At 39.0% G+C, this 27,459-nt stretch overlaps 1 protein-coding gene and 1 non-coding gene across 2 annotated transcripts; both read left to right on the top strand.

The window, feature by feature from the left end:
• Window positions 1–622: 622 nt before the first annotated feature.
• Window positions 623–25,932, top strand: GTPBP10 (GTP binding protein 10). The gene is made up of 10 exons (XM_024577270.4): window positions 623–757; window positions 3,319–3,512; window positions 9,394–9,485; window positions 9,854–9,998; window positions 12,390–12,463; window positions 13,949–14,001; window positions 16,587–16,694; window positions 17,802–17,879; window positions 19,911–20,034; window positions 24,340–25,932. Exons 1-10 carry the CDS (start codon window positions 725–727, stop codon window positions 24,600–24,602), a joined length of 1,164 nt encoding a protein of 387 aa, XP_024433038.2. The 5' UTR covers window positions 623–724; the 3' UTR covers window positions 24,603–25,932.
• Window positions 9,069–9,215, top strand: LOC112319902 (U4 spliceosomal RNA). The gene has a single exon (XR_011651396.1). It is a non-coding gene; the product is annotated as a U4 spliceosomal RNA (small nuclear RNA).
• Window positions 25,933–27,459: the final 1,527 nt, after the last annotated feature.

Raw genomic sequence — 27,459 nt, 5'->3', positions numbered from 1 at the left:
TAGGGAAAGGAAATCTCTAATTCGGTCAAAGGCGCGCTTCAGATGAGAATTCGATAAAAACCCTCTGCTACACGACTCCAAGAAGCTACTTTGTGACAAAACAGCTGCAAGTTTCCTTCCCGACTGAATACAACGCAATCAATCGTCAGATCTTGACACTTGCGTCACAAGTTTTAAATTGTCTCCTGGAAACTTTTGCTAGAGATCACTCAACTTGTCAATGAGCTAACAGTTTTCTCAGGCCCTTCTTTCCCAGCTGAGTTTCCGTCTTTCTTTCACGAGTTTGGTTTTATTGTCGGAGTTCTGTTGTTATTGTTTTTCATTCTGCTTTGGTAAAGACTGAGGGACTTTATGGTTTCCTCAATTAGCATAAAAATTCCTCCGAGGCAGCTAAACGCAAAACGTTTCCATTCAAATGTTAATTCCTGAAGCATACACTCTACATCCGACTGATTCTTGCCACTGCGCTCTAAACATTTTCTTAATTTTAGAAGCTGCTTTCACAGAAACCGATACCCTCCACCCTCGCAGGGCTCATCGCATGGCGCATGCGTCTGTCTCCGAGCGCGTAAACCTTACGGCGCATGCGGCTCTCCCCGCGGGAGCGCGCCGCGGAAAACAGTGCCCGCGTCCGGCGGTGACGTAAGAAGGCGGTGACGTGAGAAGGCCGCGCGGTCCCTCATTGCTACACCCTCCGCGGGGGGAATCCGAGCCCACCGGGGTAATGGTGCACTGCAGTTGCGTGTTGTTCAGAAAGGTCCGTGACCCGTGCCCCGAAGCCCGAGGGCCAGGTGCTTCTAGCTCCACCTGGGGACGCTGGTGCTCCTCCTCTGCTTCCTCACTCTTTCTATTTGGGGGCCTCTTTCCTGCTTTTTTTCTACCATAGTCTTATCTCCGCCCCAGCAGGAGTCGGGGTTGACCTAGGGCGGGGGGCGGGGGGGTGTCTACCCCGCCTGGTTGGGGAGGTTGTTGGGGTACAAGGTGTGAGGTTTCCTTGGGGAATTGTGTGCACGTGGGATGAAGAGCGGGAGTACTTGCCTGCTCTTAGAGGTGTAATACGGTATACGTGGAGTGTAGGTTTTCTTTTTCTCTTGGCTCAGATGGTGGTGTATTTCCTTTTTCAGTAATAATATCCATAGTCAGTTTACATCTGTGTTTTTCCTTGAGTGCCATTGTTTTTAAGAGCTTTCTAAAAACGATCTTTCATCAATAAATGAAAATATATAATAATAGGCTTGCCTTCTTGCAAGAAATTTAGGTCAGGTTTAGAATTGTTTCTGTAAAAAATTTACAATTTCTTCAAATTTAAAGGCCTCTTTTAGAGCCTTAATAGTAATGTTTTTTGAAACTAGCCAGCATCATAGTTTGGCCATTACCCTATTACCAGTGATGAGATTGAGATATTCCTTTTAAGTTTGGGTTCCAAATCTTTGAATCTGATCAGTCTAGAGCAACCAAAATTCATAAACTGCATTTTTCGGTGGATAAGTTATTAGACTACTTGTGTAGCCTTACTGTCACTGAAAGTCACTTCCAGTCGATGTCATTTGCAAGTGGAACCTATCTCTTCACTTGCATGTGATGCTTTTCTGATGTAGCCTTGCATAACCGAAGAAGAAGTTCTTCACCCCCGGAGAAGAATACTCTGGCTGTCCCTCACATTTGCCTTTTATATATCTTCCCCTCCTGTTCTCATACAACACGGTTTCATGACTATATTTGCATACTTCAATGAATCCCTGCACTTTGATTCTTTGCTAGCACCCATCCACTGCAATATTAGATCTAGGCTGCGGCAGAATGACTGAGGGAGCTTTTGCTAAGTGTGCTGGCTTGACCTATCCTCATCCCCTCCTCCAAGAGTATATCTGAATGGTCAGTGGAGTATATGTATTTTGCAACATGTTTCCAGGTGTTTTTGATACTTACAACTATCTCAAATGACTAAAGATGTGAAGATTATGAATTTAAGAAGTTAAAGAATCTCGATAGTCCGAGAGGTTAATGCATAGATTCCTTACCTGCAAGAAGGTGTTGATTTAATGAGGGTAACAAAAGCATAAGATTTCAAAAAGTGTATTAATTGAGATAGAATCAAATTGCTAAGAGCCCAGCAAGGTTGACAGTAAGTGTTGATTAGAGGAATTAAGAAAGACGTCACACGCGGTTGGTGGAGGGGGGGGTGTATAAAGGGGACAAATGGTAATGGAAAAATTCAATTAGAAAATAGAGACATCAGCAAATATGACATTTAGGTAGGTTTATGATAGAAAAGAAATGAAGGGGGCAGGCCTGGTGGAGAAGGGCAAAGCATGGAAAATTGGGACAACTGTAACAGAATAACAAAAAAGAACAAATGACATAATAGAGGAAAAGCATGAGCGGAGTGGCATGGAGATGTGAAAGTATAACATGTAGTACAAAGCAGAAGAGGGAGAGGACACAGGAGGGGCTGAATGAATGGAAAGAGACCTGAGCAGAGCTTATGAGCTTTGAATATAGTACTGGGAATTTTTGACTATTTCATAAACAGCAAAACACAAAATGCATGAATGGTTTTTGAATAAGACATGATTAGAAATCCATTTTCAGAAAAATAGCTCAGGCAGCAAGATGAGGGATGCACTGAGGAAGGAATGACTGGATTCTGGTTAAGATACTAGGGCACTTCGTACCAGGAAGGAAAGTGCTAGGGCTTTGGTGGGGGCGGCGGCGTTGAGGAGGGGAGGAGCAGGCATAGTGAAAGATTCCCATACCCGTTGAGTAGTAAACTATGGTTCCTTTATTTGAAAGAACATGGGTGGAACAGACTTTATCTAAGGAAAAGTTTGGTTTTGTCCTATTAACTTGAATTTGATATGACTGTTACCAGTACTCATGAACAAGTTACATATTTGAGGGGTTTCAAATACAAGTTCAGTATAGATTTTGTTCTCAGTTGGTTTAGACTGTTAACCTTACATCCTGGTGATGTCCAACAGACTGGACATAGAGAATATCTCACCTAAGTAATAGTTACTGATACAGGCTGAGATCGTCCGGGGAGGCAGTCTAAATTGAAAAGTGGACCAGTGTTACAGAACTTAAGGATTGGTGGGACCACAATTGATAATTGAGGAAAAAAAGGGGGAGGGGTTTAAGGGTTCAATGGAAAGAGGTCAGACAGGAGATGAACTGAGTAAAGACAAATTTGGCATGTAGGAAGTCATCATTGACTTCTTGAGGCATTTTAGTAGCAACAAAGAACTAGAAAGGAGTTCGAAATTGGTAAGCACATTTGGTGTGCAAATGTTCTTTCTCCCTCTCTCTCTTTTTAAGTATGGAAACTTCGTTGATAACCTAAGACTCTTCACCAGGGGAGGAAGTGGCGGAATGGGCTATCCTCGTTTAGGTGGAGAAGGTGGAAAAGGTGGTGACGTCTGGGTTGTAGCCCATAAGAAAATGACTTTAAAACAACTTAAAGACAAATATCCTCAGAAGCGTTTTGTGGCTGGAGAAGGGGCAAATAGTCGGTGAGTATTTACTGAATGACTTGATTTTATAAAAGTAATCCCTCCCAGAAGAAAAATAATTAAAAGATAAAAATGTAGTTAGTAATTTGATTATCCTATATTTGTAACTGAGCAAAAACCTACATTTGCTCAACTCTAGTAAAGGTAAAAGGTTCTAAGAAATGTTTTGGAGCTTTCCAACTTTTTATCCTTTTCTTCTCCCAATTTCTTTTGCACTTCCTCTGTAGAAACAGAAAGTGATCCAAATTTCCACTTTTTCTTCTTAAGTTATCTTTGACAGTCCTTAAGAAACCTTTCTCAAATCTCAAATGGTGATGAGGTACTCTACCTCATCACCACCAATAGTTCTGTGTGCATCTCATAGGAAGCGCTGAAAATTTAGACCCTGTTTCAACGATGTATCTCATGTGTTTTCCCTTTGCTTCTGTTCTTTCTATGACAGCAAAACCTTGCCTTTATTGTTCACTAACATTTGTTGTTCTCTGTGGAATAGACTGTGTTGGCCTCAAATATGAGAATTTTTTCTTTTGTTAAAAGGAAATGAAGAAAATAATTCTTAAAGCTTCCATCGAAATGCCTGCTGTGATTCCTGAAACCTATCTCACTCTGTTATTCCATAGGAGGTATTGGTATAAAGGCTAGACTTCATGTACTTCTTTTTTTTTTCTTCCCAAAGAAGTGTTTAAAAACAAACAAACAAACAGACAAAACAAGAATCAGTCTGATTTGGAGAGGAAGGGAGAGGTGGAGGAACACCTAGTTGTTCTTCCACTTATATGTGCATTCATTGGTTGGCTCTTGTGTGTGCCCTGACCAGGGTCACAGCCTTGGAGTATGGGGACAATGCTCTGACCAACTGAGCTACCCGGCCAGGGCCCCCACAGAAGTGTTTTGATACATTTATTTGTCACAATACCAGATGATGGAATTTGGCACTTAACTTGGGGGATGAATATATGCAAAGGATAGAGGCTGGGATTCTAAACAGCCTGTAACACAGACACTCCCAACAACAACAACAACAAATTACCCTGCCCAAAATACGCAGCAGCATCACCTGCTTATAGATGTATCCTTAGGGAAACCCCTTACATTTCTTTTGAGCATTTTTGTTTATGAATAATCTGAAACTTTTTTTTTATCCTTACCCAAGGACATGCTTATTGGTTTTTAAGAAGGGAAGGGGGAGAGAGAGAGAAACAAGGATCAGTTGCCTCTCATACATGCCCCAACCAAGGAGCGAATCAGCAACCTAGGTGTAAGCCCTGACTAGGAATTGAACCCGTGACCTTTCAGTTTATTGGATGACACTCCAACCAACCAAGCCACACCAGCCTGGGCCAAACCATTTTATAAGACAAACTTTGAGAGCCTTATATTTGTTAGAATTCAGTAATCAAAGTTTTGAGTATAGAATGTTACTTTACTATTTTGATGTTACAGGTGGGAAGTAACAGCAGTTTACATCCTGAAGTAAATTTTCTTAACCATTCTATAATGTCTTTTGAAAAATAAAGTTGCTATAATTCCAGCCCTGTCCTGTGTTCAGATCAGTGGTAGACTAAAGATGGTATGCAATGTTTAAATGTTAAGAGATATTGAAATAGAACATATTTCTTACTGGGATTGTGTGTTGCAATTTTTAGAATAGAGAGGCTTAAATATAAAGGATGAATAGGAGCCAGCTGGGTGAAGGGGAATAAAAGCATTACAGGAAAGGTTAGCATGAACAAAGGCCCAGTGATAGAAGGCAAGTACCAGTATAAGACACTGAAAGAAGGCCAGTGTGGCTGGAAAGCAGAAACGTCACAACAGTGAGGAAGATGAGAATACAGAGGTAGGTACCAGCCAGACTTTCATTCAGACCGACATTCTTTCTGAGATATGCAGTGCTCTCCAGTTTGGTCTCCTGACTCCAGTCTCAGTCATCACCCTCAGTCCATTCTTTATTCAGTTATTTCTAGAGCGGTTTTGCTAAAACACCAACTTACTAATGTCACTTGCCTATTTAAAATTCTTCAGTGTTTCCCATCACTTTAAGATAATCTTCAACCTCTCTAACAGCATATTAGACCCTTCACAATCTGGACCACAGTGTCCTTATTTCACAGCATGCCACCCCACTTGTACCAGCATTACACGAGAAATAACTATTAGCTCTTCAAGCAGCTTGTTCCCTTCTAATCTAGGGTGTTCGTGTGTGTGTTTGCATATATATGTGTGTGTATACATATGTATATTTAAATGTAAATGTACATAAATGTACATATATATATTCAGTTTGTCAGCACATCTTTCCCCACCTTGATTATCTGGCAAAGCCATATTGGCTTTTTAAGACTTGGTTTAAACACTACTTTCAAAATATCGGTACCTGAGTAAGATTTTAATTTCAGATATCTAATAATGTCTAGTAAAAATCAGACTGCTTTTGTTCTTCATGAAATCATCTCCTAGTAAATTGGTTTATGCTTGCTCAACTATGAAAATTATCAAATACTATTTCAGCTATTTAAAAAACTGTCAAAGTTCTGGCTCTGGGCTGGTAGCTCAGTAGGATGGAGCATTGTCTTAATACACCAAGGTTGCAGGTTTCATCCCCTGTCAGGGCACGCACAAGAATCAACCAATGAATGCATCAGTGTGTGGAACAACAAGTTGATGTTTTTCTCTCCTTTCCTCTTTCTCTATAAATCAATAAAAAAATTTTAAAACTATCCAAAGTTCTTTTGAAATTTAAGTGTAAATGTTTTTAAAAATATTTTAATAGAAAGTTCACCACTAGTAACAAATAAGAATGAAAATTAAATCTTGCCTCTACATTCTAAAAATTGCGACACACATCCCAGTAAGAGAAATGTTTTATTTAAATTTTTCTTTAGTATATTTCTAAATCATCCATTTCTGTCAGTCCAGTTCATTCATTCAACTAATACTGAGTATCTACTATGTACTAATCACTGTACTACATGTGCTACATCGGAGGATACAATGATGATCTAAGCTAATGTATTCTCTGCCCTTCTGGAAGTCACTGTAGTGAGGTGGGAGGATAGACATTAATCGAATATGTGAAAAATGGAAAATGAGAGCCTACACATGTGTGGGAATTCTGACCTAATCATCGAGGTCAGGAATAAAAAGATTTTATAAAAGGTCAGCCATCTATAAATTCGAAGATAACCACTATTAACCTTTTCTTGACTTTCCTTAGACTCTTCTGTGTGTTTACACAAATTTAATTGTGTCTGTGTATAGTTTGGGGGTACAAAACAGAAGACAATATATTTTTTAATATATTTCTTGATTATGCTATTACAGTTGTCCCATTTCCCCCCCTACTCCACTCCATCCTGCCCACCCCCCTCCCTCCCACATTCCCCCCCCATAGTTCATGTCCATGGGTCATACTTATAAGTTCTTTGGCTTCTACATTTCCTACACTATTTTTACCCTCCCCCTGTCTATTTTCCACCTATCATCTATGCTACTTATTCTCTGTACCTTTACCCCCTCTCCCCCTCCCACTCCCTTATTGACAACCCTCATGTTCTAGTTGTTTGCCTAGTTTGCTCTCGTTTTTGTTTTATGTGTGGTCGTTAATAACTGTGAGTTTGCTGTCATTTTTACTGTTCCTATTTTTGATCTTCTTTTTCTTAGGTAACTCCCTTTAACATTTCATATAATAAGGGCTTGGTGATGATGAGCTTCTTTAACTTGACCTTATCTGAGAAGCACTTTATCTTCCCTTCCATTCTAAATGATAGCTTTGCTGGATACAGTAATCTTGGATGTAGGTCCTTGCGTTTAATCTTGGGTAATGTAATTATGATGTGCCTTGGTGTGTTCCTCCTTGGGTCCAGCTTCTTTGGGACTCTCTGAGCTTCCTGGACTTCCCGGAAGTCTATTTCCTTTGCCAGATCGGGGAAGTTCTCCATTATTTGTTCAAATAAGTTTTCAATTTTTTGTTCTTCCTCTTCTCCTTCTGGCACCCCTATAATTCGGATGTTGGAACGTTTCAAGGTGTCCTGGAGGTTCCTAAGCCTCTCCTCATTTTTCCAAGTTCTTGTTTCTTCATTCTTTTCTGGTTGGATGTTTGTTTCTTCCTTCTGGTCCATACCATTGATTTGAGTCCCAGTTTCTTTCTCATCACTATTGGTTCCCTGTACATTTTCCTTTGTTTCTTAGCATAGGCTTCATTTTTTCATCTGTTTTTCGAACAGATTCAACCAAGTCTGTGAGCATATTGATAACCAGTGCTTTGAACTGTGCATCCGATAAGTTGGCTATCTCTTCCTCTCTTAGTTGTATTTTTTCTGGAGCTTTGAAGTGTTCTGTCATTTGGGCCATTTTTTGTTTGTTTGTTTGTCTTGGCATGTCTGTTACTTTAAGGGGCAGAGCCTTAGGTGTTCACTGGGGCGGGGTAATGCTGGTCGCTGCTCTGTGATGCTGTACATGGGGGAGGGGCCGAGTGGGAGCAATGGCGCCCGCCTCGCTCTCCTCCGGATTTCTATCTTTCACTCCACTACCCACAATCAAACTGGGCCACTCTGGTGCTGGGTCCCGAGTAAGTGGGCCTGTGCACACTCTAGGCCCCTGTGGGTCTCTCCAACAACCTCTCCTGTGAGGCTGGGAGTCTCTCCTGCTGCCGCCCCAACCCCCAGGGGCACTTTCAATCAGAGGTTTGAGGCTTTATTTCCCCGAGCTGGAGCCCTGGGTTGCGTGGTCTGCTTCGCTGCCCGCCGTTCGTCCGGTTTATCTGTGGGCGAACATGGTGCCGCAGGGTGCTACCCGCTGCTCTGCCTGCCCAGTTCTCCGCCACTCTGAGTCCCGCCCTCTGGGTTTATCTGTGCAAATGTGGGGCCGCAGGGTCTACTAGTGCTCGGACTGCCTGCGCCATTTGTCCCACACTCCGCCAGTCTCAGTCCCACCACAGCCACTCGAGTCCTCTCCACCCCGGTGCCCGTCTCCACCCCTCCTACCAGTCTGGATGAATGTTTATTTTCTATTTCCTTGGTGTCGGTCCCCCTTGCTGTTCGATTCTCTGTCAGTTCTGGTTGTGCGAGGAGGCGCAGTGTGTCTACCTACGCCGCCATCTTGGTTCCTCTCGAAGACAATATTTTGTAGGCTCCTCTTATTACTTAACTTTTTTTCTGTGCCAGAAGATTGTTCAGAATGGCTACATATTATTGGAAATAACATTCTGTTGTCACACATCTGTTTAGGTAATTAATTGGTTTTTTACTGTTACATTCAACAATGCAATACACATCCATGTGCATATAGTAGTTTACATGGTCGTTCAGTTATTTTCTTTCAGGATAAATTCCCAGAAGTGAATCTACTGGTTAGAAGTTTGTACCAGTTTATTCTCTCATGAGCAATTCGAGGGTAGCCAGATGAGCCCCCTACAATTAAAGTGCTCTCGTTGGAGGTCAGTTTTTTAAAAGCTTTGTTACTCAATTGATTTTTCATTTTTTTAAGTTATTGATGATCTCTGCATTTCAGGTGTACTATATATTAGTTCATCATAATTTGTAATGTCTATTGGTGGTTAGCTTTGCGCAGTGGCAGTATTGAAGCCAATGCGGTTTATCCAAGGTGCGACTATTGCTAGTTGAAAACTTTTCCCAGTGACTTTTTGTAGTTAGCCTGGTAACCTAAATCATTACTTAATATTATTTTTAGTGGGATATGATAGTCTAAAGTACAAATAAATATTTAGAGATAATCGTATTTTTGCTCTAACATTTGGCCCTGTAACATCTACAGTAGAAGAGTTGGTTGATAGTCCTCTTTATAGACCATTATGTTTGCTTGAAGCATAAGCCATCTAATTTTGTGGGTTTTCCTTATTTTAATTTAGCTTTATTTTTTGTAGGGTTAGTGCACTGAAAGGCTCCAAAGGAAAAGACTGTGAAATTCCTGTACCTGTGGGTATTTCAGTAACTGATGAAAATGGTAAAATTATAGGTAAGTGTACTGTAGGTTCCAAGGTTGTGAAAAATGTGCGTATTTTCTAAATTGTTTGGGAGCTGTGGCGAATAATGCCTCTTGAGTTTCAGAATTTTCTTAAAACATTAGTTGCTAATTTATAAAAGAAGTTTTACAAATCTTCTATAAAGGTTGTACAATATTAGCTGCTAGATTTAAGATTTTAAAAATGTTAGAGTACTTACTTGGTTTTAAAATATAAGCTAGTCTCTCAATCACGTACAAGGTTTTTCCAGGGACAAGCTTTTAATAGGAACTTCTGGCATCTATTTTGAAAGAAAAGTGTCATTAGTGATTAACTCTACTGACTAATCTTGGCTCTAAATATCTTTATCTCTCTTTTTAAGGAGAACTCAATGAAGAGAAAGACAGACTTTTGGTAGCTGAAGGAGGTCTTGGTGGTAAATTCCTTACAAATTTCTTACCATTGAAAGGCCAGAAACGAATAATTCGCCTTGATCTAAAACTCATAGCTGATGTAGGTCTAGTGGGGTAAGTATCACTCATATGTTTATTTTTATACTTCCAGAGAGTTCACAAATAGGAAAGAAATATAAATCGTTATTTGGCACCAGCACTGTTTTTAGTTTATGGAATTTGTGCATGGTTTGTGTACTTAGAGACGGTGCCATTAAATGTAGTTATTTTCACAGTGTCAGCATAGAGTTTCATATTTACTGTTCATTTGTCAATGGCCACAGCAATTGAGTAGGCCTGTAAAATGTTAGGAAATGAATAAAGAAAAAGATTAACCAAATCCAGTAATATAAGAAGGTAAAAGAATGTTACCAGATATTAAGGAATAAAACAAGAAATCTGAACAAACCACATTTTTAAAAATATATTCAAGGAAATAAAAAGAAGGGAAAAATGATTAAGATATACGTACAAGTATTAATAGAGCTATTGATGTATCATTAATGGGATGGCTTAAGGCCGGTACAGACAATCTCAACTCCTCAGACTTACACACCGTCGAGCACCAAGTTGGATCTTGCTATGATTGCTTCCCTGTCCTTTGTGCTCTGCTTAGGATCTATCCATTCTCAGTACTGTAGACAACCTTACAGTGTTGTCCTCTTCCACGAGCCTCCATTTTTTCATGAGACAAGGCTGCTTAGCTTTGGGTTTGCAGTGCTGGCACCCAACCAACTGGAGAGAGATAGATAGCAGGACGGAGAGTAGATAAAGGAAGAGAAAACTTCAACTTTGCATTCCTCTTCTCTCTTCCTCTCCCTGGCCCCCTACAGCACAGGTGGCAAACACAAGGCCAGTGAGCCAAATACTACCCTCTACCTTGTTCTATCTGGCCAGGCACCTTGTTTCTACCCAGTGGCGGCGCCGAGTTCTCGCTTAACTGTTAAGGAATAGTTACATTTATACAGTCCTAAAATTACATTCAGCCCTTTGAAGGCAATCACGAGGCTGCTGTGGCCCCTGGTGAAAATGAGTTTGACGCCCCTGCCCTACAGCATTACACAGTAGTCAGATGGAAGGCCTAAGGAAAATGTAGGGGAAACTACAGCCAAACTGAGTACCAAACTGCCATTCCATTCCTTGCCTTCCCATAGGTTCTTTCTAAGCTCTTTTTGTCCTCCTCCCCAGCCATCTCACTGCTTCTTTACCAGACTCTTCAGTCTCAGTCCCTCACCTCTTCCATACCTGTCTAGGTGTTACAGCAGTCCCTTGGAGTTCACAGAGGTCCCATTCCTGCTGAAGTTGTAACAGGGAAAGATGTGATTCTCGCATTTAGGCTTGCCATTCGCATGTTTTTCCCCCCAATAAAACATAGTTACATTTATGAGTCATAGGTTCTGTAATAACATATATTTTTCAAACATCATCGATTTGATAGGGTTTTATGGATGAGGCTGAGAATCCAGCCATTTACTTTCTCATTTGGTAGAACAGTGAGTTCCAAGTTCCATGGAGGCACCTTTAGAGACTAAGAGCCTAGCAAGGCTGAGTAATTAAAGTTGGATGGGGGTGGGGAACTCAAGTGAGACTGTTTGGGTTAGAATCTCAAATCTTTGGGAGGCCAGCTGGCTAGTCTTAGATATGTTATACAGTTTCTCTCAGTTTTTATTTACTCATCTTTAGAAGTGAATGGAGAGTCCTCACCTTAAAATGTTGGTAAGGTACTGCATTGGCAGCACAACACATACCTTGGGTTTGGGAATGCTCCGTGGATGAATGGTAGCTGCTCTCATGGTCCTTACATTGCCAACTTCAGTAATAAAACTTACATTGCCAACTTAGTAATCAAACACTTCAGCTTTTCAGAAGTGGGCTTGAAATTACAGTCAGTAATTCACACATCGTGATTCTTAAGCATAATGTTTAACATGTTTTCTAGTGCTTTTAAATTTGGCAACTATTCTTAAAAAGTTACTAAATGTGAATACCAGCATAAGCAGATATTTTTTTTTTGAACTGACTCTTGAAAGACAGATACGTAACTAAAACACTTGTACTGCTGTTGTCAAAGCTGATCTTAGCACTGAACCTTAGAAGAAAGGTATATAACTAATATACTTGTACTGCTGATGTCCAAGAGAAACACTGATTAGTTTCCTTTTGTCCGTGCCCCAAACCGCAACCCAGGCATGTGCCCTGACCAGGAATCAAACCCACGACCTTTCACTTTGGGGGCCAGCACCCAACCAACTGGGCCACACTGGTCGGGGCAGCACGAATTCACATTCACCTATTTCATGAGTACATTTCGTTCCTCAGGTTTTTCAGAATTACTTTAAATTTGTACTCTACTTTTAATCCCAGAAATACTCAAGAAGTTTGCTTCTTAAAATGTTTAGAATTCAGAGATAAATAAGTATGAATAGTACTGGTATTTGTTGTAATGTATAAATTTTCTCATTTCAGATTCCCAAATGCCGGAAAATCCTCTTTGCTAAGTCAGATTTCTCACGCAAAACCTGCAGTTGCAGATTATGCATGTAAGTATAATTTATTTTGTATTTTAATGTGTGGTGGTGAATTTTTAAAGACTAATCTTTTAGTATGAATAAAGTAACAGCTCTGAGGTAGCCTTAGTTTGAAAACTCCTGGCAGAATAGATGTATTTCCCATTAATCTGAATCCTCTGTACCCCTCAGCAAAGCTTCTAGTACTTAGTACTTACTTTGTTGCATTTACTTTCCTGGTACATAATCATTTATTTGGATTAGTTAGAATATTATGAGCCTCTATCCTTTATCAAGCACAGTGATAAATACTAGGAAGGCAGAGATGAATTCTTTCACTCAAAAATATAGCAAGTATGTTTTTCTGGGAACTGTAGTAGGTTCTAGAGTTACAAAGTCTGGTAAGCAACAATAGATACTATCCTGACTTTTATTGAGAATACAAACTATTCTCAAAAAAGGGGGAAGGCACGCAGCTCTCCAGCGAATGCAAGGAAATATAATACGGTTCTATGAAAGACTGTAGGTGACTGCTTTGGACTCTCTTGTGGAAGTGTGATGCCGGGGCTGAGGTTCAGAAAATAAATATGAGTTGATCAGTGACATAGCAGAGGCGAAGGGTCTTTCAGTCAGAGGAAATAGCATGTACACAAAGGCCTTCTAGAGGCAGGGGGTGGATTTGTGTATCTAGAGAACACGTGGTGAGGGAAGGAGGGGATCCAGGTGAGGCCCGAGATGTAGGTAGAGACTGTGTCGTGTTCACATGTAATAAGCTCTGTTTGATCTCGGTATCTTAGGAGCCTTTTAAGTAAGGGATACAATGATTATATTTACTTTAAAAAGATTTCCGCATGTAATACAGAAAGTGGGTTGGTGTGGGACATAAGTGGATGTGGGGAGAATAGTTATTAGGCTGTTATAGCAGCAAGATGAGGTATAATGGAAGCTTAAACTAAGAACAGTGAATGAATATGATAGGCTCTCTGCCATCATTAAAGAAAAAGGTGCAAAATGACATTAACCTGGAAAATAAAATTAAGCCATTTTAAAATTAGACTCTGATAAAGTAGAGTTCATTTTAACTAACTGCTATAAATTAGGCCAATGTTTCTTGCTATAATCCAGGGTACTATTGAGAAGGAAAGAAGAAGAAAAGTAGAAAGTCATAGGAAGGAGGCTAGTGCATGATTGATGAGGCTTGAGGAAACCTGAATGAGAAGGGACTAGGCCAGACCTAGTGATAGAAACCTAAATTCCGCCCCCTGCTCCCCGTGACTCTTCAAGTGTGACCGGAATTTCAAGGCGCATAGATTGGACTATGCATATTATAAATATCTTCATGGTCCTTTTCCAGGTGTATTGTAAATAGCAAAGATAATGGTAGCTTCCATTCAACAAATGAGAACATAATCTGAATGAATCACAAAAGAAATGTTTATTTTATACATAATGCTAAAACAGTTTCGAGAGTACCAGTCTTTATTCTAGCCTTAACTTATTGTTACTTTTTTCTTTTAGTTACAACATTACAGCCTGAACTTGGAAAGATTATGTATAAAGATTTCAAACAGGTGGGTGTTTTTAAAGTAAGACCCTTGGTTAGAAGTAAAAGTACTTGCTTTTGGTACTCAGACTTTGTATTTGACTGGTTCTGAGGTGTTGGGGTGGGGCAGTTGCAAGATTTTATTTTTAATAAGTGAAAACTGTGATCAAATCCATAATGAGCACTATCATAATAAAATATTGTATAAGAATGTAACTTTAAAATATTTATTTATTTTTATACTTTTTAAATGTATTGGGCTATCATTGATTAATAAGATTATATAGTTTTCAAGTGTACATTTGTATGACACATGATCTTTTTATTGTATTGTGTGTCCACCATCCAAAGTCAGATCTTGTGTCACCATATATTTGACCCCCTTTACCCTTTACTGCACCTCACACCTTTCCCTCTGGTAACCACTGTACTGTTGTGTTTGTCTATGAGTTTTTGTTTATTTTTCTTGTTCATTTGTTTTGCTTCCAGTTTCATATCCCACGCTTGATTTCACTCATCACTCATGTGGGATTTCACTCACATGTAAGAATGTAACTTCTTATTCTTAGAAAGCTTTAAGTCCATTTTGTCTTTATTTATTTTTAGACAGAGGGGAAGGGAGAAATAGAAACATCAATGTGTGGTTGCCTCTCAGGTGCCTCCCACTGGGGACCTGGCCCGCAACCCAGGCATGTGCCCTGACTGGGGATCGAACCTGTGACCCTTTGGTTTGCAGGTTGGAACTCAGTCCCCTGAGCCACACCAGCCAGGGCAGAACATTGTTATCTTCTTTATTTCCTTAATCTCTGTTCTCGTTGCAAGTTCGTATTTGTTTCCAATTTGATTATTGATTTTTGTTAAGTAAAATTATTTTCTAAAGTTCATGTAAATGATTTCATTCCAACTTTCTCTTCTTTAAAACTTTTAATTGAATGGGATTCTGGCTTTATCTAACTATTAAAATTTATTTTTCCTTGATAAGGAAGAACTATAGATCTTTTTAGTAATTAAAGTAAAACAAAAATATGTAATGTACAATCAGCAATCATGCTCCTTGGCATTTACCCAAAAGAGTTGAAAACTTACGTGCAAACCAAAGCCTGCACTCACACATTTGTAGCAGCTTTGTTGCTAATTGCCAAAATTTGGAGTCAACCAAGATGTCCTTCAGTAAGTGAATGGATAAACTGTGGTACATCCAAAAAATGGAATATTGTTCAGCACTAAATGGAAATGTGCCATTAGCTATAAAAAGACACAGAGGAATCTTAATCAGTGGTTGCTAAGGATGAGGAGGAAGGAAGGGAATAGTAGAGCACAGTGGATGTTTAGGGCAGTGAAACTGTTCTGTACGATTCTATAATGCTGCAAACGTGTTTTACATTTGTGCAAACTCACACAATGTACCTACAGTAAACCCGGATGGACTTGGGTGATGATGTGTCAGTGTGGTTTCATATAATCCAGTGACATAATTCAAAAGAAATAAGTGAAAGTTAATTAAACTTCAACAATTATATAGAATATTAAATAATAAGTAAAATTATATATATAATATTTAGCAAAAAAGAGAATATTGTGATTTTTTAAATATTTTAAAATTGAGCTTTAGCAAGACAGGAAAGAACAGAAGAAGAGAGGGAGAGAGAGAAACATTGATTTGTTGTTCCACTTATTTATGCATCCATTGGTTGTATGTATCCTGACCGGGAATCAAACCCACAACCTTAGTGTGTCCGGACAATACGCTAACCAGCTAAGCTACCTGGTTGTGGCATTGTTTATAACTTTTAAGGAAAATTAATAGAGAACCTTCAAACAAAGTCTGAGGACGTGAGACCTCTGAAGTGTGCACTACTTTGTCACATAGCCACACTTCCTTTAAACCTCTGAAGTCTTTATTCACACCAGCAGGGTGTGTGGAGCAGTGCTTCTCATCCCTTGTACATCAGAATCATTTTGGTGGCTTAAGAATAGCAATGATAAGTGAAGCCCATGCCCCAGAGATTTGAAACCGAATCCATTAGGGGTAGGGCCTGAGCATCTGTAGTTTACACAGCTGATTATCATGCACTGCGAGGTTTGAAAACTGCAAGCGCAGAATAATGGTTAATAGTGCTTATCCTCTCCAAAGGAGCATAGGAACACCGACTGTATCCTGCACTTTTTAAGAATGGTCAATAGTCCTCCTGGTAGAATATGGACAGAAAGGGAACATTAACTACATTTAGAATTTAAAACTTAAAACTATAGAATTTACTAATAGCAGTTGACTTAATATCCTTTAACACTTAAAAATTCAGAAAGTTGAAATACTCTGAAAAGTTCATATTAAACAATATAATTTATGGGATTCTTAACAGAATTTTGTGATTAATAACTAATCCCTAAAGTTCTAGATTGTTCGATTAATAATTAAAAATGGGACTAATTTCCGATGATAACAAAGGATTTTGATTCTCTTGTAAAGGTGTCTTGGCTTTATAAGGATGCAATGGTAATCACAAATCAGGAACTGTGTATATTTGAAATACCATGAACATTTTTGGATGTAATCGTACTTACAGTTTTCATTATTTTTCTTTTTTTATCAAACATTTAACTTTGTATTAGATATCAGTAGCTGATCTTCCTGGTTTAATAGAAGGAGCACATATGAACAAAGGAATGGGCCACAAATTCCTCAAGCATATAGAAAGAACGAAACAGCTGCTTTTTGTTGTAAGTCATATGTATATACAACTGAATGTGAAAAATCAATGAATTTAGTTTTCCTAGAAGTTGTTTATACGTTTAAAGTGGTAGCATGTGTGACTCCATTGAGTCTGTGTAAATGGGAGTCAAACACAGTAAATAATCTTCATAACGTGGGGGTGGAAATGGCATTACGTACTAAATCAGGTGTAATTTTGGCCATACTTGTCAAGGTTTAATCCCTTAAGATTTGCAACATGGTTCTATGTTACATGGTTCTTTTTCTGACTTTATTGTACAGCTGACCCTCAAACAACCTGAGTTTGAACTGTGCAGGTCCACTCACATGAAGATTTTTTTCTAAATGCCTGTACTGTCTTTGATCCAGTGTTGGGAGTCTGCTGATGTGGAGGCCTGCTGTATGCATTGATCTGCACCATTTAAGTGTTTTTAATGTATTTATTGATTTTAGAGAGAGGGCAAGGGAGGGAAAGAGAGTAACATTGATGTGAGAGAGAAACATCCATCAGTTGTCCCTTGCACGTGCCCCAAGCAGGACTGAACCTGCTCCAACCGGGACCAAACGCTCAATCTAGGCACATGCCCTGACTGGGAGTTGAACCTGCCACCTTTCGGTTTATGGGCCAGCACTCAACCAAGCCACACTGGCCAGGGCAGTCCATGCCATTTTGTATACAGGAACTCCCATCCACAGATCTTGGTATGCTTGCAGGGGTCCTAGAACTAATCCCCTAACCCCCCACAAATACTGAGGGGCTGTAATTAAGTTTTGGGGGAGGGAAAAATTATACACAGATTTTCAACTGTGCTGGGTAGGGTAGGTGTTGGTGCCCCTAACCCTCATATTGTTCAAGGGTCAACTGTTTATGAGACTGTACATATTCATATAAATTCTCTTATCTATACTAGTTTTTCATTTTATTAATGGTTGTGATTTTATCAGAATAATTGTAGTTATCTTGACACTTCAATTTCTCTTATTTATTTTGAATTACTAAATCAATACAGTATAGATTGAGAAATTATTTTTAGCTTGAGGGAATAAAACATTTCAAAACAAATGTACAGCTAACCTTGTGTTAAAGACTGTTTCTTTCCCTCTTTTTTTTTTAGGTTGATATTTCTGGATTTCAGCTTTCTTCCAAAACGCAATACAGAACTGCTTTTGAAACCGTAATACTGCTGACAAAAGTAGGTTTTCTGTTTCTATTTTACTGTGCACTGCATGTGGTCTAATATAGGCATGTAAGACTGTATGAAATAACAAATAATAAGTAAAATAAATACATATCCCACCTCTACTTTCTGAACCTTTGATGTTAAAGAATTATCCAGTCTTCTTGTCTCCATTTTTCATTGTTAACCTGCTCCTCAAACTATTGCAACCAATAAAACCCTCATTATTGCATGCTTCTTAGACTTTATGTTGCTTGAACTTTTATTTCTACTTCTCAGACTATGTCTCAGTCTATTATTTATAGTCTTTCCTGTTACTATTTAATTAGCATTCAGTTACGGTAAATATACCAATGAATGTATCTGATACCCAGATCTTTTGGTTAAGTGTTAGACCAGCTACCTCTTAGACACCTTTGATTAGATATCCCATTAACTTCTCAAACTTAATATGTATAAAACGGAACTCTTTTTTTTTTTTTTTTTAACTCTCCCAGCATCCTCCAGAACTTTATTGAGTATGTAAGCTGGACACCTGGCAGTTGTCTTGATTCTCCCTTTCTCACCACCAGTATCCAGCCCTGTCAGGTTTATATCCTAAGTCTCACCTAGTCCATCTGCTTGTCTTCATTCCCACTGTACGATCATCAGCCCTTCTCACTAGAATGTTGTGAGTCCCCTCCATCTGGTCTCCTTGCTTCCAGTTTCGTTTCTGTGCAGTCCATTTTTTGTGACAGCCACAGTAAGCTTTGTAGAAGAACCAGGCTGACGCTTGTTCCCTGCTTAAAACACTTCAATGGTGCCCCGCTGTTGTAGGTTAAAGTCCAACCTGAACATGGTTTATGAGGTCTGGCAGCATTGGGCTTCTGCCTAGCAGTCCATCTCTTTTTCCTCCTGCCCCTCTTACATTCTATGTCCAGCCCTGCGATCCCCCTCTAACATAGTGGGATACTGTTTCCTACCTCCAGGGCTTTGCATATCCTATTTCCTTTGCCACTTTTTGCCTATTATGAATAATACTGCTGTGAGCACCTGTGTACAGGTTTTTGTATGGAGTTGTTTTCATTTCTCTTGAGTATATACCTAGAAATGGAATTGCTAGATACTGTGGCAACTCTATGTTTATTTTGAGGAACTACTAAACTGTTTTCCAAAGGGGGTGCACTGTTGCACCATTTTACAGTTCTACTCGCAATGTATGAGGGTTCCAGTTTTTCCACAGTGATGTCAACACCAGTTATTGTCTTATCTTTTTATTTTAGCACCCTAGTAGGAATGAAGTGGTGTTTCATTATTGTTTTGATTTGCCTTTTTCTAGCGATTGATGATGACGATTGTCTTCCCAAGGGCTTATTACCCATTTGTTGTCTTTGGAGAAATGCCTTTTCAGATTCTTTGCCCATTTTTTAATTGAGTTATTTTTCTTTTTATTGTCAAATTATAAAAGTTTATTATATTTTGGATACATTTGGGATACAAGTCCCTTATGAGATACATGATTTGCAAATATTTTCTCCCATTCTGCCAGTTGTCTTTCTACTTTCTTTATGATATCTTTTGAAACACAGAATTTTACATTTTCATGAAGTCCCATTTGTCTATTTTTTCTATTGCTTATGCTTCTTGGTATCATAGATAAGTAAATAAATGTATGTGTGTATATACACACACATGCACACATTCACTAATCCACACTTACGAAGATTTATTTCTATTCACTTTTGAATTTTATCTGTGTGCTTAATAGAAGTCCAGGTATTTGACCCTAACTGGTGTGACTCAGTCGGTTGGAGCGTCATCCTGCAAACCGAAAGGTCATAGGTTTGATCCCCAGTCAGGGCACATGCCTGGGTTATGGATTCGATCCCCAGTTGGGGCACATGCAGGAGGGAACCAATCGATGCCTCCTTCCTGGAGGCTGTCTCCTTCCCTCCCTCCCTCTCCCTGTCTCCCTCTCTTTCTTCCTCTCTCCGGAATCAATGGATATATCCTCCAGTGAGGATTTAAAAAAAGAAATTATATGGTTTTTCTTTTTTTTATTTAAAGGAGCTGGAATTGTACAAAGAGGAACTTCAGACAAAACCTGCACTCCTGGCAGTAAATAAAATGGACTTACCAGATGCCCAAAATAAATTCCAGGTGCTCATGGACCAACTCCAGAATCCTAAAGGTAAAACCCATTCATTTAATGCCAGTTTAACAAATACCTATTAAGTGCAGAGTGCTCTAAGTGATCTAATCAGTGGAAAAGAAAACTAACATTGCTACTCTTAAAAAACGTATGTGTGAAGAACCCATGCCATATGAAACATTTGAATAACATTGTAATGTAGTACTTACCAAGTTTCAGAATGTGTCATGTAAATTGTGAGAGGAGACAAGGAAGAAAAAGATAATTTGAGTTGAAAAAGTCAGGTTTCGTGAAGAAGTAAAACTTAAACAGGGTCCTTAATAATGTAATGGGATTTGGATCAGAAGAGGCAGAAGTCAGCATCTACCTGTACAGGCTTTCACTTTAACATGTTTCACGGGTTCTAGACCTTCATTCCTCTAGTACACCATAAATGTAAAAGCAGCTAATAGTTGAGGTACGTATCTTTGCAGTGTCAGCTGTATTGGACCTTTCAAGAGCACTAATCTTCTAAAAATAACTTGAGTACATGTACCTATGTATGTATAACACAGAAAAATGGCGCTGTTACTCCAAAAGGATTTATTTGTTTGAAATGTGTTCCTAAATTAACCACTTTGTGTAAAGGAACTTAAAGGGACTTTCCACTGTCTTGAACATTGGACTTTGCAAAACTCTCTGTCCTACAGTGATGTTGCTTCTATTTCTCTGAGTCTAGAGGAGAACCTCTACACAAACGAGGAAAAGTAGGAAGGACGTCAAGTGGTTAACATGGTTTTAAATAGTACTAATTTCTCTTCTTTTATCCTTGGGATAAAAATTGGGGAAAATAAATTATTAGGCGTATCAGAGAGCACCAGAAGATTCTTTCCCTCCTCAAAAATATTTTCCCAGTATAATTTACATATAGGAGCTTCCCTTGAGTTAATAAGTTACTTTTGGAGTATGAATACTCCCTGGAATTAGTAAATAGCCTTTATTTTTTAACGTCATTTGCTTTATGAGCTCATCAGATCTATTTGATGATTGGTTTTACAGAAAAGGGCATTTTCAGAAGAAGTACCAGAAGGGACAGTAACTCAAGACTTTGTGGCTATTTTGGACTGTCATAAAACAAAATATAGTCCCATCAGCGATAATTCCTGAATTAACCTCTCTGGACTTCTTGGAGGCCTATGAATCTTAGAAAGCAAGCTCCATGTTAGCTTGTCCATTCTCTTTCAGCCCTGCCTGTCCAACTCATATCAGTATTAGCCCATCTCCTCAGGACGCCATCCCTCGTCCCATTGCCTTGGGGGCAGGGGAGAGGAGAAGGTGATATAACAGCTCTCAGCCCCTGTGCAGTGATAGAGACAGGTCTGAAATGACCTCCCCTTGAACTACCCTACACCTTTCTCAGTTGTAGTAGGGCTCCTTGTACCAATGGTAATGAGCCTATACTTGAGGGCAGTGAAAGGCCATCCATGTCCTGAGGCAAGCTAGAGAATTCCAAATCACAAATGGTGCTATGTTTGTAGAAAGGTTCTTTCACACAATCTGTGTTGCCTCATTTTATCAAACCCCACCCTGCCAGAGCAACTTGCTTCTGTAAATAAATTATCTTCTGTGATTCTCTAATTTATACTTAATTTGGTTTAAAATATCTTCATCCAACAAATATTTACTAAGCATCTAACATGTGCCAAGAACCTTAAATGATTGTCCACTAGTAAAAACCAAGGGTTCTGAGAACTTACTGAAAATGGAAAAGGAATTAAAAGTGCTAAGTTTTCAGTTCCTTCGTTCACAAATCAAACCTTTAACATAGTTTTGACTTACTTTTTTTAAGTTAAATTTTATTGATTATGCTATTGCAGTTGTCCTGATTTTCCCTTCTTCCCCCCTCCACCCAGCACCCCACATTCCCTCAGGCAATCTCCCCACCATTGTTCATGTACATGGGTCATTAATATAAGTTCTTTGGCTACTTCTTAGACTGCTCCATTTCCTATATTATACTTTACATCCCCATGGCTATTCTGTGTCTACCCATTTGTACTTCTTAATCCCCTTACCTCTTCATCCATTCTCCCACACTCCCCTCTCATCTGCCAACCATCAAAACACTCTCTGTATCCATGATTCTGTCTCTGTTCTTCTTGTTTGCTTAGTTGTTTTTTTAGCTTCAATTGTTGATAGATATGTATTTATTGCCATTTTATTGTTCATAGTTTTGATCTTCTTTTTCTTAAATAAGTCCCTTTAACATTTCATAGAATAATGGTTTGGTGATGATGAACTCCTTTAGTTTTTTCTTGTCTGGGAAGCTCCTTATCTAAATGATAGCTTTGCTGGGTAGAGCAGTCTTGGCTGTCGGTCTCCACTTTTCATCACTTTGAATATTTCTTGCCAGTCCCTTTTGCCTGTAAAGTTTCTTTTAAGAAATCAGTTGACAGTCTTATGGGAACTCCCCTGTGGTAACTAACAGCTTTTCCTTTGCTGCTTTTAAGATTCTCTCTTTATCTTTAAACTTTGGCATTTTAATTATGATGTGTCTTGGAGGGGGCCTCTTTACATCCATCTTGTTTGGGACTCTGCTTCCTGGACTTGCATGTCTATTTCCTTCACCAAATTAAGGAAGTTTTCTTTCGTTATTTTTTTAACTAGATATCTGATTTCTTGGTCCTTCTCTTCTTCTGATGAAAATGTTGGTCTTTTTGAAGTTGTCCCAGAGGCTGCTTATACTTTCCTCATTTTTTTAGATTCTTTTTCCTTCTTGTTCTGATTGGTTATTTTTTGCTTCCTTATGTTCCAAATCATTGATTTGTTCTCAGCTTCATCCACTCTACTGTTGTTTTCCTATAAATTGTTCTTTATTGCAATTAGTGTGTCTTTTGTTTCCGATTGGATCATTTTTATGCTGCTGAGGTCCTCACTAAGTTCCTTGAGCATCCTTGTAACTACTGTTTTGACCTCTGCATCTGTTAGATTGCTTCTCTCCATTTCGTTTAGCTCTTTTTCTGGAGTTTTGATCTGTTTTTCACTTGGGCCATGTTTCTTTGTTTCCTCGTTTTGGCAGCCACTCTGTGTTTGTTTCTATGTATTAGGTAGATCTGCTTTGACTCTCTGTCTTGGTAGTGTGGCCTAAGGTTGTAGGTGTCCTCTAGGGTCCAGTGGCACAGCCTTCCCTATAAAGGTGTATCCTTTGTGTGGGCTGAGCATGCCTTCCTCTTGTTGTTGAGCCTTTGTTGCTGTTGGCAGATCAATGGAAGGCTAGTCAGTGGCAAGGATTGGCTGTGACTAACCTCTGCCCTCTATGGAGGATCAGCTGTGCAGGGGCAAGATGGTGGTGTTCCAATGTGGTCTGTAGCTGTCTACTGGTTGCGCTGGCCCTGGGGTTTCCCTGGATGGTGCAGGCTAAGGTCAGCCCCCACCTCTGTTTTGCCACAGGGCCATGCTGCTTGAGCTACAAAGCAATCTGAGATAGCTGCTACTTGTGCTGGGTGAAGCTAAGCTGTGAATCTAGGCTGGTCACTGCTAGTGCCATGCCTGGGGCTCACCAAGGCCAACTATTGTTTGTTTGAGAGGATTTATGAAGTTGTGAACTGTGAGCCAAGACCAGTCCTTCACAGGGAAAAGCAGCTTGGGTGGGCCCATAGGTTGGGTGGGGCAGAGTCTCTGGGGATTTATAAGGGGGACCTCAAATAGTGTTAGCCAGGTTGATGGAATCTCAGATATGGCACCAGCTTGCTAGCTCTGTGGATGAAGGGTTTAGAAAAGGGACAATGGCCTCTACTTGCCTTGATGCCAGATACTTCAGTTCCTCCCTGTAGGCCACTCATACCTTTCAAGCTGCTACCCCAGTGCTGGAGCTCACAGGAGGTGAGTCTGTGAAGGTGAGTCTTTGTGTGAGTTCTTTAAAAGGAACTGCTTAGGGCTCCAGCATTTTACCGACTCAATAAGCACTGGTGTTTGCAGCCAGAAGTAGTGGGGGCTTATCTTTCCGGCACTAGAACCCTGGGTTGGGGGGGCTGGTGTGGAACTGGGATTCCTTGCTCCTGAGATATCCCTCCCAAATTTTTATCCACCACTTATGGGTGAGAAAGCAGCCTGTTCCACATTTGTGCCTCTCCTACCAGTTTGGATGGATGTGGTTTCTTTAATTCCGTAGTTGTCAGACTTCCATTCAAGTCGATTTCTGACAGTTCTGAATGATGGTTGTTCTGTATTTTAGTTGTAATTTTGATGTGGTTGTGCGAAGAAGGAAGCCATGTCTGCCTACACTGCCATCTTGACTGGAAGTCCAGTTTTAATTTACTTTCAAAAACAATGAAAATCATCATAATTTTGTGGGTTTTGTTTCAGATTTTCTACATTTATTTGAAAAAAACATGATTCCAGAGAGGACGGTGGAGTTCCAACATATCATCCCCATCTCTGCAATTACCGGAGAAGGAATTGACGAATTAAAGAACTGTATAAGGAAATCTCTGGATGAATATGCAAACCAGGAAAATGATGTATATCATAAGAAACAGTTACTTAATTTACAGATTTCCAATACAATATCTTATAGGGAGCCACTGTCAAAGAATACTGTTACTAGTTCTAAAATGGATACAATTTAAATCTATGCAAAATGATACTGAAATTGCATTCATTTGAAAGCTTTTCCACTGGCATGTATATTTTAGAATGTTAGTTATTACTAGCCTTCTCATATATATACCATTATTTGAGAACCATATCTTTTTAATTTTTTAGTTAAGTGTATCAATAGTAAAAAAGTGACTGAAAGCTAAAATGACAGTTTAAATTTTATGGCCAATCCACCCATAATAAAATCCTCTGATAGTCCTGTACTTATATGTCTTTAGTGAGGTCTTTTTTTTATGTAAAAGGATTTGTAGAATGTTATGAGGATGACCAACTAGGTTTTGTTGGTTTTTGAGTCTGTTACATACCTGGTTCAACTATTCTATATAAATGTTCTCATTTTTAGAAAATCGAAAAACCCTCAATTTGAACATATGTTCAGTGATAGCAAATATCACTGAGAATAGTTAACAGAAACCAGGAAATAACAGTCATACCTTGATAATTGTTGGCTTCAGACTTCATCAAATCTAGCACTCGTCACATTTTGACAAGAAAAAAATGTTTCAGCACTCGGTGCTTGCTCAGGACTTGTCGCACTTGGTAGAACTTGTATGACTCACGACACCATGCTGCAAGAAAAAATGCTTCCTCACTTGTGGTTTGCTCAGCACTTGGCAGTTTTGGCACTTGTCGTGAGTTCCGGAATGAATTAGCAACAGGTACTGAGGTACCACTGTAGATGTTCGTGATTTCAGCTTTTGGAAAATTTTCTTTCTTAAGTATGAGTATTTTTTCCTCCTTTGAAATAGCATGCATCAGTCTGCATACATCCAGATTGATGTATGACTCATCTTGTTATGTCTTAGTCTGTTTCATTGTCTACTTTTCACAGTAAAAAGAGAATAGGACATGCAAATTTTAAACAATATTATCAATCATCATATATTCTTGAGATTATAATTTCTGTCTGAGGTTCAGAAATATTTACAAATGGGACATGGTCTCTATATGAGTTTTATTATAAAATATGCATCTTCCTTGTAAAATACAAAATTTAAACAGTGCAAAAACATATAAAATAAAAAAAGTTCCATCTTTCTGCATTAGGCACTCCAGGCCTTCCTAGACAAAACCACTGTTAATAGTTTCCAGTGTTTTTGAAGAATTTTTAAATTTATGTATCTTTTCACCCAAATGAATTTTTTATGTAAACCTCTATTTTTTAACAAAATAGTAGCAAGTTAATGAACTTTAATTATTCTTCAATGCTGCCTTTAAATTATTAGGAATTATTTTGGAATATAAGGCTTAATGAAGCCATTACATATGGCAATAAGTATTAAATAAAAATGGTATAAGTATTATTCTACTTAAATGTCTTCTGATATGACACTGAGTGACTTTATACAAGTATTGTTTCACTTTTATTTGTTCTACGTAGCCCACCCCCACGTCTCATCCTCTTCCCCACATTACTGGCTTTTCTTGTATGTGTTCTTCGTTGCACAGGTGTTTATTGAGTCTCTCCTGTACCTGGCACTGTGCAGGGCGTTTCGCGTACAGTGTTGAAGAGGACAGACAGAACTGCAGCCCTCGTGGGTCGCACATTTGACAGCACAGGCTACAGGGGTTTGGGGTACTTGGTTTCACTTTCTAACAAAAGAATAAAAGTGAGGAAGGTGTTTGGAATTTGAACGTCTGATCATGACTGTGTTTCATATTGGGTATGTTTTACACTTACCACTTCAGGGTCATTTTAAACAAGTAGCAATGTGAGGACAGTTGCATCAGGTGATTTTCTGAAGCTCCGATGCCATCATTTTATTCTCTGCTATTGGCAAAGGATAGTAGATACGTATTGAGGATTAAGAGGAATTGTATTTTATGCTTTGTCACAAAGTTAATGAAACCTTTAGATTTTTAAAAAAAAATTTATTATTTTTAGAGAGTAGAAGGAAGGGAAAAAGAGAGGGAGAGAAACATCGATCGCTGTGTGAGAGGACATGGGTTGGTTGCCTCTCGCACCCCACCAACCGGGGACCTGGCCTGCACCCAGGCATGTCTCCTGACTGGGAATTGAACTGTCTACCTTTTGGTTTGAGGATCGACACCCAACCCACTGAACCACATTGAACCACTGAACCATCAATCAGAGCTATGGAGAAATTTTAACATACCTTTTTCAGGTACAACAGAGAAAAGAATTTATAAAGACATGCAAGATTTGAACGACATAATTTCCATATTTGACCTAAGAGTCACGCGTATAAACACTGTGTCCTGGACTGCAGAATGCACACTGCTCTCAGACACGCGTGGGTCATCATGAAAGATCAGTCGCATGTAAAGGCAAATGGCTGCAAGTTCCAACAAATCAAGTTCATACAAAGTAAGTTCTTTGATTACCAAGAAATTAGACTAGACATCAGTAATAAAAATATGCTTAGAATGCCTGTAGATTGAGAACTTACATCCTAACAACCAATGGGTCAAAGAAGAAATGGCAGTGGAAATTAGAACGTATTTTGAAGTGAATGTTCTGAAAATGTATGAGATATATTTAACCCATTCTAAAAGGAAAATTTATCGACCCAAATACATATAATAAAGGTGAAAAGCTGTAAGGCAATGAACTGAACATCTAAAATAAATCTTATAAAAAGAACTTAACACCTAAAGAAAATTAAAAGACAGTAAGAACAGCAACAAGTAAAATAGAAAACAAACATGCAATAGAGAATTTCAACAAAGATAAAACTTGGTTCTTTGAAATGACAAGTTTATAACCCCCCAGCACTATGAGGAAGAGTGAAGGAATACAGAGTAAGCTTAAATACCCAGTATCAGGAATAAAAGGATATCATTAAGAGCCTACAGATACTAAAA

The sequence above is a fragment of the Desmodus rotundus genome, chromosome 6, assembly GCF_022682495.2.
Source record: "Desmodus rotundus isolate HL8 chromosome 6, HLdesRot8A.1, whole genome shotgun sequence".
NCBI lineage: Eukaryota > Metazoa > Chordata > Mammalia > Chiroptera > Phyllostomidae > Desmodus > Desmodus rotundus.
This window is presented reverse-complemented; position numbering and strand designations above follow the sequence as displayed.